At 32.2% G+C, this 13878-nt stretch overlaps 2 protein-coding genes and 1 long non-coding RNA gene across 3 annotated transcripts; 2 read left to right on the top strand and 1 right to left on the bottom strand.

Moving 5' to 3' along the window:
- Positions 1-748: 748 nt before the first annotated feature.
- Positions 749-1754, bottom strand: LOC130626590 (8-oxo-dGDP phosphatase NUDT18-like). Its single transcript, XM_057441332.1, has one exon. The coding sequence runs from the start codon at positions 1732-1734 to the stop codon at positions 835-837; it is 900 nt and encodes a 299-aa protein (XP_057297315.1). The 5' UTR covers positions 1735-1754; the 3' UTR covers positions 749-834.
- Positions 1755-1871: 117 nt separating this feature from the next.
- On the top strand, positions 1872-9857 carry LOC130629361 (uncharacterized). The gene is made up of 3 exons (XR_008981949.1): positions 1872-2238; positions 9601-9686; positions 9806-9857. It is a non-coding gene; the product is annotated as an uncharacterized LOC130629361 (long non-coding RNA).
- Positions 9858-9888: 31 nt separating this feature from the next.
- Positions 9889-12166, top strand: LOC130629750 (carbonic anhydrase 6-like). Its single transcript, XM_057443089.1, has 9 exons — positions 9889-9929; positions 9977-10256; positions 10332-10427; positions 10505-10571; positions 10923-11095; positions 11204-11337; positions 11742-11889; positions 12036-12048; positions 12132-12166. Exons 1-9 carry the CDS (start codon positions 9889-9891, stop codon positions 12164-12166), a joined length of 987 nt encoding a protein of 328 aa, XP_057299072.1.
- Positions 12167-13878: the final 1712 nt, after the last annotated feature.

Raw genomic sequence — 13878 nt, 5'->3', positions numbered from 1 at the left:
AGTTCAGATTGCTATTTGGGGTGTTACTAGCTACAAAACGTTACCTAGCTATGCACTTTGGTTGCCCACAAAAAATATATTTACATAAGCATTTACAACATTTAAAACTGTTAAATGACAAAATAAAACTTACCAAAGAAAAAAAGCTTTTGTGTTTCTTATATCTGATTGATATGATTAAAAAACAACAACAACAATCCTTAACTGAGAGTATCTTTCACGCCGCAAGCCGCCCTTATGATTTATTTTTAATATTTGCACATGCGCGTTGACGTAGAAAACGTAACCACCATGTCGTGGGTAACCGACGTAACCTAAGCGTAACCTACTGCTGGGTAGGAAACGTAACCGTCGTACGTAGGAAAGGTAACCGACGTAGAAAACGTAACCTAAAACAGTAGGATTCGGTACTGTTTTCGGTCAGGAGAGTAACTGTGAATATATCTCTCTCTCTCTCTCTCTCTCTCTCTCTCTCTATATATATATATATATATATATATATATATATATATATATATATATATATATATATATATATATATATATATATATATATATATATATATATATATATATATATATATATATATATATATATATATATATATATATATATATATATATATATATATATATATATATATATATATATATATATATATATATATATATATATATATATATATATATATATATATATATATATATATATATATATATATATATATATATATATATATATTTGACGTATTTTCAAAGTCTCACTAAAAATAAAATTTAAGAAATATTAAAACTGGTGAAAAAAACTTTTAGTTAAAATGCGATTTGTAACATTTAAAAAATTATAAACGAATTACTGGCACATATCTGTTCAAATATGATTTTTAAATTTTCGTCTAAAACAATCCAGTCAAACGATTCGTTTTCCTCTCCCTCCTCCACTCTAAACAATATATTAAAACACACTCCATCAGAGGGTTTTTTCTTGTTTGGAAGGTGTTCGATTGACAACATACCTAGCCTTTTCAAACGAAATGTTTTCGACGTGAACACACTATTCAGCGAAGCTTCAACTCTTTGCGTCAGTCCCTCCCATGGAAGAATATTTAACGTCTTTACTAACGCCAGACGAATGTTATCCCTCTGCCGCGCGTCAATAATAATAAGTCGTTGTATATGATGCGTATAAGGCGCTTGAATCGGCAACGATTTAATGTGTTGAATTGATTTGTCGGCCGACAACCAGTTTACTGCGTCTTTTATCACGTGCAAAATATCACTGCACCGAAGATCTAGAGCACCGTTTAAGACATCACTGATAGGAAACCATTTTGCTTCAAGCGACTCCTTATCTTGGTCTTCCAATGTTTTTAGTCGACCACCGACTGAATGACCAATGAAATTGTATCGAAACCATCTTCCAAATAAATCATGATCAATGCTAAGCAAGTGGTCAGCCTTACCTTGAATAAAACTCTCTTCAACTAATTCCCTCTCGAAGGCGCTTTCTAAAGTTTCGTTTTTTTCCACTTTGCCAGCCGGTAAATACCATGCCCCATAACACTCCGGTCTGTTTTCACTTACTAACAAAATTTTCTCTTCTTTAATCAAAATGGCGGACACGATATATATTAAGTTCTCTCCATGCACGCATGGTGGGTGATCTTGCAATTTGCTCTCAAAGTTTACACTGCCAGTTTGAAGTTTAAGTATTCCTTGCACGAAATCCGACATTCCACAGTTTTGTACTTTTACTAAAAAAAATAGTGATAATAATAAAGTATGGTGTCGTATTTCAAACTCGTATACATCATGTTGCTTCTAAGGGAGATTATATACATTAAGGCGGAATGTTTTACTGTGAACTTTTAACAAATCAGTACGCAGTCTTTATTGGTTATTCTTAGGGAAAAATGAGTGATGAATATGTTTTTTGTTTCTCGTGGAAATCAAAAAAAATGAAGAACACATTTCGCGGCTAATTCGCCTTTAAATTCTCCATTTACAATTTACTATGTAATAATCCCTTGTTATTCTCTGTAAGCGAACATAAGCATAAAAAATGATCACTAACAAGCAAATGCGAGAAACGATAAACATAAATAACTAACTTAATAGGTAAATAATAAAATAAATAAACAAACAAACAAAAGCATACACCAAGCAAATCTGACACTCTTAATTACGTCAATCAAAAGTTTCTTAGTCGTAGAGGATCAACTAACACCATCAGCGACGGTAAGTCACCGAAACGAAACTTGGCAGATTTGTTTCTCGAAAACGTTTATGTTCTATTAACATATCTTCACAAAAAAACAATAAAGTATAATTGGTTTACTATGGTTTCCTTGAAAAAGCTTCATTAAAATCAGAAAAAAACAACCCACGGAAAATTACTGTACTAACATGATTACTTTCCTCCTCAGAGCTCTTTCAAATGCTCCATAATAAGGTTTGGAAACGAGGAAGCCGAAAATATTTTAGATTAACTATATATTAAGAAAAGTTAACAGTCCTTTTATTTTGCCTTTTTTATCTTTAACTTATTAAATGCCAAAAACAAAACTAAGAAAACGGAATATGCAAAAATAAAAACGCAAATTTTCTCTAGCATAGTAACACACCTTCTTACTTTCATAGAGGGCAGTCTGTATCATTTTTTGTGGAAAACCTGCTACGAAACCATTCCAACGATTGCTTATGTGATGCGAAAAAGTATTTGTCAACATGTGTTTAAATGTATTACTAGAGACGTGTGTGAACATTTGAAGAATTATTTTGATACTATGTCAAACAACACTATTAATAAAAACACCATCATACGTCTACCTAGAGTAAAATTGGAAATTTCAAAGAAAAGTTTCTTCTTCCATGGTGCCAAATGTTTTAAGGAATTTTATTAATGCCTTGACAAAAATATCTTCCTCTGAATGCTTAATGAAGGATTAATTTTAACGAATTACTTATGCGAGACCTTCTGAGAAATTTTTAAAATATTTTGACACATAGTATATTTAATACTACTAAATGTATCTCTACTAAATGAAGGAAGTTATTAATGATGCTTTTAATTGTTTTTATCAAAACCTTTTTTACCTTTTTAAAATATTTAAGTTATTATTATTTTTTTTTTTTCAGGGCTCAATAAAATAGTTTGTATCTATTTTACTGTATCGATAAATACAAGAATGTCACTTAAAAAGAAAGGAGAATGTTTTACTTAGCTTGTCGAGTGTGTTCTATCCACAACTGGCTCTGACCATGAACTACGAATTACGGTTAACAGGTTTAGTTTATATCCATCATTAGCTCAGACATTGAGAAAGAAGACAGAAAGGAATGATTAGTCTTCCAACAGTCTTATACCTTTTAATATTCCTTAAAAACAACTCCATATGACCCAAGTGAAGGTTTGTACCCCAAAGTGACTTCCTTAATATTTTCAGATTATGCTTTCAACAAACGATAGTATAGGGCAACAGCTAAATGATTACAAAATGCTTACCAGCCGAAAAATAGTATCAGTAAAAACACTTAAGCATTCAGAGAGAGATATTTTTTTCAAGCATTAATTAAAAAATCTCATGGTTAAGATGCCAGTAGTTACTTCCAACTGGGCATTATGACTGCCCAGTTGGAGTTTGCGGTTTACGTTGTTACGTACTAGCTTTTTGCTTTATCTAAAATATTTTTATACAAGTAACGAAAAAAATACTGTCATTAACATGTACTGAGCAATTACAAAAGTGACATCCAAAAACAATAAAAGGATCAACTCCTGTGATGCCTTCACATGATTAAACTGAAATCAGCAAGAACACGGTCAGATAAGATTAGCTATGCTGCAATGATTCCTGCTGATCCTGAAAATTCATCTTTTAAGCTTGACGTAATTTAAATAAAAAATAGAATAAAGTAAAAAATTGAGAAGCCATTTGAACAACATTGCTGTGAAGTCTTACATCTTTCATAAATTTATCTTTCAAAGAACATCTATAATTTAAATACACTAGACTTTCTGAAGTAAGTTTAACTGACCATTATTGCACTTAAAACTTATGATAGCAGTGTTGTCCAAATTCCAACTACAAAAATTGTAAATATTCAAGAAAGTATTAACTGTGCAATTGATAACAGAAAAATTACTTTTACAAAATGTACGAGTGAATCTCCTAAAACTAAAAATTATAAGCACATTTTACATAGTACTCAGCAACAGTTAAAACAAAATAAAAATAACATTAAGATCTAAATCACAAGTACAGAGCCAATTCATCCAACTATAAGTTCGAATTATGGCAATGGTTACAAATGTCACTTAGAAAAAATAAAATAACAGGTAGTCGTTAGCCTGCATTACTTGGAATATACGGAAACAAAAAATTTGACACATATTGGAAATTGGTAAAGAAAGATTTACAAGAGAGTGATCTATTATATACAAACTTAAAAAATTTCTTAGATGTCACCATTATGAAGATGAGCTACTTTTAACAACCAAAGTAACTTAGACAATTACCAGTGGATCATCTACAGAAAAATTTATGGTGCTAGTCCTGATGGACTAACTTTGTTCTGGTTTAATGTTGGAAGTTAAAACAAGAGCAACCAATTCAGGAGGTCCTTTAGAGATTATTTGAAAAGGTTCTGGTTACTTCATTCAAACTCAATTACAAATGGAATGCACATCAACTGACTTTTGTATAGTAATGTCTTATCATCCGGAACCAAAGTTTGCAAATTACTTTATGATTAAGAGGTCTGGTTTATGGTCAATAATGAAAAGTGTCACCACACGCATCAAAATATTCCATTTACCCAATGATCCCATAAATAAAAGCGATATTTTTGTAATATTTTTACAGGGTCCCAGGATTATGGTCTCTTAAGTCACTTCTTACACATAACAACAGAAAAGTGAAGAAACTTACCTACTTTTACACTTATATAGTTTAAGCAAATACATATATTTATAAATATTTTAACTTTTATAAATATATATAAATAAATATAAATATATATAAATATATATATATATATATATATATATATATATATATATATATATATATATATATATATATATATATATATATATATATATATATATATATATATATATATATATATATATATATATATATATATATATATATATATATATATATATATATATATATATATATATATATATATATATATATATATATATATATATATATATATATATATATATATATATATATATATATATATATATATATATATATATATATATATATATATATATATATATATATATATATATATATATATATATATATAAATATATATAAATATTTTAACTTTTATCCTTCAATAACAAAACCATTATTATCAGACGCAATTCATTATGCTACCCAACACTTAGAGATAAAAGAAGATGATATAAAAGCCATCTTTCATGCGCAAAAATCGCTTCTATTCGACACTAGCAAACAAACGTGGATGAAGAAGGGAGGAGAATTGTTCGACGTGACGATGGGTGCATATAACGGTGCCGACGTTTGCGAAGTTGGATTGTTCATGTTAAACAAGATAAACGCAATTCACCCTAACAATGTGGGATTGTACCGTGATGATGGTCTTGCCGCATTTAAAGACACCAGCGGACCTGCGATGGAACGCATCAAAAAGAAAATACAAGCATTATTCCAAGAATGCGGTTTAAAAATTGTTATTGAATGCAATAAGAAAATTGTGAATTTTGTAGACATCACGCAAAATCTCGACAATGGAACCTTTACACCATACAGCAAACCTGACAGCATCATTCAGTACATCCATACTCAATCCAACCACCCACCTACCCAGTAAACACAAAGACTTCTTAAAGACGGCTTTTCTCGTCTCTAACTCGTCCGGACGTCTTTTGACTAAAAAAACGTTTCACAGACGTCTTTATTTGGTCTCTGTAAGACCAGTAAAATCTCGTTCGAAAGAAACGTCTCAAAGACGTCTTTATTTCGTCACTGTAAGACCAATAAAATCTTGTTTAAAATGTTCGTCTCAAAGACGTCTTTATTTGGTCTCTGTAAGACCAGTAAAATCTCGTTCAAAAGACACTTCTCAGAGACGTCTTTATTTGGCCACTGTAAAGGCTGAAATACACTATCATTTTTCAATGATCATTTTCCAATGCTACATTCCAATGACATTAAAAATGACAAATTTTGGCGCAAATACACTATCATTAAAAACATGAAACTTGAGAATGTTTTCTTTGCAACATGGACTCTGAAGAAGAAATAGCAGCTGCTTTTGTTGTGCATATGTTATCAAAAAAGAGAGCTAAACATAGGAAAAAATGCAAAGAAATGTATGGGTGAAGCCGTATAGGCGAAATGAACTTGGCATCCACAATACTCTCATGTATTAACTGCGTGTAGAGGAAATTGCAGAGTATACGCGATTTTTAAGAATGCCGCCGAATATTTTTGAGGAGCTCCTAAATCTCATAGAAGTTGACATTGAGAAAAAAACAACGCATTTGCGAGACCCAATTCCTGCTAAAGTCAAAGTAGCTGCAACTTTAAAGTTTTTCTCATGTGGGATAAATTACACCGAATTACAGTATTTATTTCGCGTTCACAAAAGTACTTTGTCACAGTTCATCGCTGAAGTTTACGAAGCTATTTACATGCGATTAAAAGAAAAATACCTCAAGGTAAATATATATTTCGTTCAGTAATTTATCAAACGTACTAAACTAGCAGTCACACATTATTACCCTGCACTTTGTGAGCCCTCTTCTGGGTTGAGATCTGACAAACTTTCTCGACTGTAATAAGTGTTTTGATATATGTTCACTGGGTGTCGGTACATATTCTGTAAAACAGGCGATAACGGCGGAGACACAAAGGGTGGGTAATTTTGTGTGGCATGTGTTGAAGAGTTCCTTGGGATCGGAGATTGAATGGGCGGTGTTCTGAAAGAGGTTACGGCGAGTAATCTCATCTGAACTACTACAGAAATGATGCGAAAGATATCGGGGATAAATTTTGTGCGTACTTTAACTCCACCGGTGCTGTTCCATGGCAAGAAAAATTTGTCTGAAATTTATACCCACCATCGAAGAAGTTGTTTTTCTTGGGACGATGGAGTCACGTAGGAATAGCAAGGACTGAAAGTATGGCCATTAACTTTCGTAAACATCATCTCGTCCTGCTCCACTTTTCTTGCTGTTGTTTACTTTCTTCAATTCTGCGCTGAAATAACTTCGTAGTGTATTCAATTTACTCCTCACTAATTTCTCTAAAAAGAAAAACAGATCATAAAAATATACATGTTTTTCTTTTCTCATCCAAACCATTCGAAATAACACAAACCTTCCATTCCTAGTCTGCCTTTGAATATCTCATAACTTTTTGCCTTCTCGTTTCTGTCCTTATAAAACGGGGATTTAACATCCCACAAACTGGGCTGGCTTCTCCAAATCTCAAAAAAAATTTCGATCGCTTCTTGCGTCTTCATTCTCGGGTGAATTACTTGTTCAAATCTTTGTTTTCAAAAATGTTTACGCCAAAACTATATCGCGTGCAACAAACACGTGTGCGAAAACAATGGATTCGATTTAAAACAATAGAAAAAAAATGTCATTGAAAAATTAAAAGTTGAACATCTTCAACTTTTCATTTTTAAGGATCATTGGAAATGAGAGTGTAAAAAATGACATTTTCTTCTGTATACACTGTCATTTTTCAATGATAATTGGAAAATGATCATTGAAAAATGATAGTGTATTTCAGCCTTAAGACAAGTAAAATCTCGTTCGAAATGAATCATCATTTCTTTTCGTTTTAAAGATAATGTCACAACAAACAAATAACTACGTTAATTGTTTGCCGATCCGAAATAATTGGCGTAGAAATAAACGTTTTTGATATTTCAGAATTTCTTATACAGAGGTAGCCAAAAATTCGAATTAAATTTGTCAAAAAAAGGATACATTTTACAATAAAAACAGCGTTCGAATGACCGCATAGAATAAACTTGTAAAGAACATCGTTCTATTTCAACAAATGTTGCATTTGATGTTTACTTTTGAAGTGAAAAGAATAATGTGCTCCATAAAACAACAAGTAAATAGCAAAGCAAAAAAGGCTGTTTTTACCCGAGATATGAATGGGCAATGAAGAAAATATTTTGGTGATTAAAAGTAAGTATCTTAGATTTTTTTTTGTACTTTCTCGGCCAGGAACATTCCTGATTTTTGGTCTTTCAAGGGGAGCTTTCATTAAAACTTGGGAAAATAATACTTTCAATGCTTAGTTTTGGATTCACTATCCCTTCTCCTTTAAGTGCACGTTACACATGCTCTAAAGCTTTAGACCTATAAAGTTTGTTCTTAAAAAAAAACGGGACGTGCTTTATATATTGGTCTAATGACTGAAATGCATTTTATTAAAGGGTTGTTTGGATATAACTTCAAAGAATAAACACATCATCCAACGTGCACAATATGACAGACATATTTTACAACAAGGGCTCAGACCACAGTGTTACTGATTGGCGAAATAAAATGACGCTGTTGTTCATGACAACTTCAAAGATACCAACTGTTATTTTTTATGGTCAACAATTTTAATTTTGTAGTATTAGCTACGCTGTGTATTTTATATAATGCACGCTTTTTTTATAAGCAAAACAGTAGTTTAGCTTAATGCAGCTTAGGTCTTTCTGTTTTAAATGCTTGATTTTTGCTTATCTGTTGCTCATTGAACATTCATCTTAAGAAAAGTTTCCGAAATTATATAATGAATTTATTTTCGTTGTTGTTGCTTATATAAAAGCTTGTATGTGATATTATTTTATTCTTATTAAACTGTTTATTTATATAAATGATAGAAATATCGAGTTTCTATTAAATACTTCATCATTGTTTTGGTTTGTCACACCTCCAACAGAATTAAAATTACTAAGATCCTAATACGCATAGGCTAAAATTATTCGAAGCAGGCCTGCCTTGGCAGTATAACGTTTGAAAAAGACTAAATAAGGACGTCTTTAAGACGTTTTGGTACCTACGGGAACGTCTCTTAAATCTCTTTAAAACGAAAAAAGGATGACTTCTTTTAGAGATGCGGTAGGAAAAAAGCAATGAGAGCTACAAGAACAGACAAATCAATTATTAAAAAGAGACATTAATTTAATGTCAAATCAATTATAACTAACACCAAGGGCCTAATGTTTTAATAACATGCAGTTAGCATCGAAAATATTGTCCAGCAGCAATGTAACGCTTTCTGGCTAAAGCTGCTTCTTAAATTCTTCTTTTTTTGAAGTTGGTTTTACGCATAATGGTTACTAGTATAAGGCTATTAAATAATATCACAAAGTAGATATCAAGCTTAAACATGCTGTAAGTCATTAGATAGCTAGCGGATTTTCCAAAAGCCATAAGGTAGCGTTGTTAAGATGTTCTTATATCATATAATTTAAATCGGCTTAAGATTGTGTAATTTTTATCAAAGCATGAAGTATGTGTTCCCACTTTATTTTCCTACAAAAGCTATTGCGCCTGTCCAGCAGATTTGCTACTTAATGGTTATTTTCCTCTAGCAATTTCAGCGTATGATACACAGAAAAAGGCGCAATGTATCAAATCCTCACCATCCTTATGTTTGCATATCTTGCATATGTAGAGTGTAAGTTTTCAAAGTCTCATCCCTTTTTATCTACCATTATTTTTTCTTATATTTAATATTGTAAGTATTAATGTTTGTATAGTCGCCACAAATGTGTGAGTTCTTTTCTAATGTTATAGGCGATGAAGTTTGCACTGCTGACTGGAATTACAAAGGGGGGAAACTCAATGGTAAGATTATCGCAGTATCTGGCAGATCATTAATGTTTTTTATAACTATTTTACAACTTCCTCAATATTATACGTAGGACCAAAAGACTGGTCCAAAACTAATCCCCAATGTGCTGGCAGTCTTCAGTCGCCGATAAACATTGACCTTTCACGAACAATTCGACCAAGTAGAAAGAACATAATTTCATTTCACAACTACAACAAGCCACCAAAAACTGGAGAAACTTATACATTTAGTAACAATGGACACACGCTTGTTATTGATATTCCAGAAAGCACTCTCTATTATTTAAAGAAAGGTGGAAATAAATTTGTGCCAATCCAAGCGCATATCCACTTTGGCTCACCTATAAAAAAAGGATCCGAGCATTCGTTAAATAGAAAGTTTTTTCAAGGCGAGGTACGTTAATTTTAAACAGACCAACCAACACGTGTGTTTAAGCGATGTAGCTACAATGTTACTTTTTTTCTTTAGATGCACCTTGTTCATCGAAATGCAAAGTACAAGCTGGCAGAAGTGTCTCAACACAGTGATGGGCTGCTTGTCATAGGAGTGTTTGTGAAACTAACAGTAAGGCGTAACAGTAAGACAATTATGAGAAAAATATTTGTTCAAACATAATAAAATATTTCATTAATTTATTCCAGGTACGGAGAAGGTCGAGTTCAATCTTTTCGCAGTTAGGTGGTCATGCGGGTGAACTTAATCAACAAGGTACTGGCATTTTTAAAATAATTTGACTTCCACCCTATTTGCCATGGACTTTATTGGACCTTGAAAGAGCGGATGGACGGTGCATAAAGTGACCGTTGTCCAAAAGTCCTGAGAGATAAGTAGGTACAGTTAAAGTAGACAAAAAAAAATAATTTAACATAATTCTTTTATTGCTGACGTGAGCATTGTTTGGGGAACCTCACTAGAATTTTAAAATCGGGAAAACTACCATTACCTGTCACAATAGCGTTTGAGAAATTCTGGACAATAATATGCCATTTTCGGGCCTCCTTTTCCATACCAAATAGGAAAAACAAAGAGCAATTTAGAATACATAACTTTTGCTCATAGGGAACAGTGTAAAGGTCCCGGCATTTCCTTTGGCCAATTTTATACCATGCCGTGCTAACTTGAAACGTACACCATATGTCAACTACCGTGGCTCGTTGACCACACCACCATGCACTGAGAATGTTGATTGGGTTGTACTTACCTGTCGTGTGCATACAATTAACCTCCGAGATGTAAGCAACTTTCTTCATGTTTTTTTTGCAAGTGTAAACTCTCAACCTTTTAAAACTGTACAAAATTAAGCAACAAGATAACGTTTTGATCGCTTTCTTTATTTTTAGCTACGAGCAATTAATAAAGTTCTGGATTGTGAAAATTTACCAATGTACGGAAATTATCGGCCAGTACAAGCAACAAATGGACGGAAGTTGTACGGAGTCAACATGAGACCAAAGCATAAAACAAGAAAAATTTGGTACTAGTAATTACGTATAGTCTCTTCTAGTGTTGTTACAATTCTTAAAAAGAGAATAAATCTTTGTAACGTGAGGTTCTTTGAATTGTTTTCTGTGTATGAATCTAAAGTATTTTTTAAATTTATACCATTGTTATGATCGGACTAATAACATTATAACTTCCGTTGTGCGAATAATTAAAACTTACGTTGTTGTCCTTGTGGAACGTAAACATCCGGATTTCTCGATTTTCTTAGATCCCCCCCCCAAAAAAAATAAAAATTGCCACACTTATAGTACGTCACAAAAGGAACAAAATGGCAGGAATAAATTCTTGCTTACATCAGCACTTTATCGATGACGTCATCAAAAGCTTGAAATATTTTCAAAATACCTCTATATGCTTAAAATTCAATTACTTTAGTTCTAGAGCGAATTCTTACATTCTGTGTAAATTTTCTGAAAACCAAATAAAATTTCCAGTATATTCCAGTTTTTACATAGTTCGCATGAAAAGTTGCAAAAAATTGCCCGAAAATCCGTCAATAGAGAATCCCCCCAAACCAAACAGGGTTAACATAAATTGATTTCAAAGGGTTTAGGACAAATTTTAAGTTTATATTGACCTCAAAGCTAAAGTGATGAAAAAAGCTAACATTTACTGGTACTATTTTGATTTTCTACACCATAGCAGCAACTGTTTCAAATTTGATTCTAGTTTAGAAAAACGGGTTTGCAGGGGTTTATAGCATCTTCCAAATTTTTTTTCATCTTCCAAAGTTTTTTTAATTTCCTATTGCTTATTTCACTCTAGTGAACACCAGCCTGGACACTCACTTAGTTAGTTAATCTTTTGAATACTTTTCGCGCTAGTACCGTTAAATCGCACATGTAAGAGCGACTTCGAGCGACTTTTTAATTAAATTCGCGATTCTCTTTCAAATATTATTCCCCAAACGCAAAACAGGTGACCAACTGGTAAAGAAATATTGGTTGTGAAAACATGGTTGTGTAACTTCATTAAATATATACCTATCGACTGTCTTGAGTAAAGCGTTTTAAAGAACTGTACCCCAAACAAACTTTTAACAACTTTGTTTAATTAGTAGTATGTCTGCCATTAAGTCTTTGTCGAAATTATGCACAGTGCTTTTGAAATACAAAGTTCTATGTACTCCTGTTACTAGGAAAGCCACGTTTGGCCCATACAGTTTATGTTGATGTAATAAAGTAATGTTGTCATATATTCTATGTTACCCACGGAATTCTTAAATATGAAATAGGTGATGTACTACAGCCAAATAACATTCTTATTTTTTAGAAGAAACTCAGGGTTTTTTTGTGTGAAAACTGAAATGGCTTTGAATTAATCAAACTCGTCTGTAAACACTCTTATTATTACAGCGTTTCAGGCGGGAAGGCAACTCGTTTACTTTACAAAAAATATAATTCTTTGTTAATATAAAATAATACAATTGCTAATTAGCCAGTGAATACCAGTTTAAACAGTTATATAATACTTTCTGTAGCTGTTTCTTGTCTTTTACCGGCGAGAAATATACTATAGAACTAGACAAATGGCTGCAAAGGAAATGGATGTCGAAGACATAACAATTTCATTACTTTTCTGTTACGTGATAATTACTGGCTTTTCCTTCAGATCTTGCTGGGAACATGGTGATATTTACCTGTTAAACAAAAAAATATTTTTTGTTCAAGCTATATTTTTCACATGATGCGCCACATATTGCGCCACTCTGAACAGGCAAGAAAGATGTGGATCCGATCTGGTTGATTTAAAATGATAGCTAACAGCAACTAGGTATGATTCTAGAAAGTTCCAAACTGAATTTCATTTCATGGCTACTCTGACTTTTCTAAATGTGAGCAACGTCATATTTTCGAAAAGTCGTAATATGCTTAAAACATTGAAATTGAATAATTTGGTAGAGGGCGAATATGAGGAGTTATGGTGGCTATTTAAATTGGTAACGAATTAAAAAAATGTTTTATAAAAAACTAAGATGTTTGTTTCTTTTACACATCGGATAAGCCAGATTTTTTGTATTTTATCGTCAATAAGAAAAAACTCTTTCAAAGGCGCGTAATCTCCTTGTAGGCAACTTTTTTTAGAGGTGCCTATTTTATTATAAAAAGTGAAAGATATACATAAGAAAACATTTTCCTGAAAATTTTATTGAAAACTAAAAACCAGAACATGTCCAAATGTTTTATAGAAATAACAAACTCACCCCAATTTCACTTCGCCTACAGAACCGACATTGCATTTCATTATGCGATAATAACCGCACGGCAAAATCAATCACACGGTTGCTGGATTCATGCCATTACAGAAAAAATAATGAATGAGGGAGAGTATCCGTAGCTGTGTTTCCATCGTAATGCTTTTATAAATGCATCCACAAAGTTCAAAACATGATAAATCAGATAAATCAATCGAAGTTTCTGTGTTATTCTTACTGAAATCAGACTTCTTTGCAACACTGACTTCTTCTTGTTGTTGTTTCTGAAGACAACTTCGCTTCGCTAGCTGTCTTACT

This window comes from Hydractinia symbiolongicarpus, chromosome 2 (genome assembly GCF_029227915.1).
Source record: "Hydractinia symbiolongicarpus strain clone_291-10 chromosome 2, HSymV2.1, whole genome shotgun sequence".
NCBI classification, from domain to species: Eukaryota; Metazoa; Cnidaria; class Hydrozoa; order Anthoathecata; family Hydractiniidae; genus Hydractinia; species Hydractinia symbiolongicarpus.
This window is presented reverse-complemented; position numbering and strand designations above follow the sequence as displayed.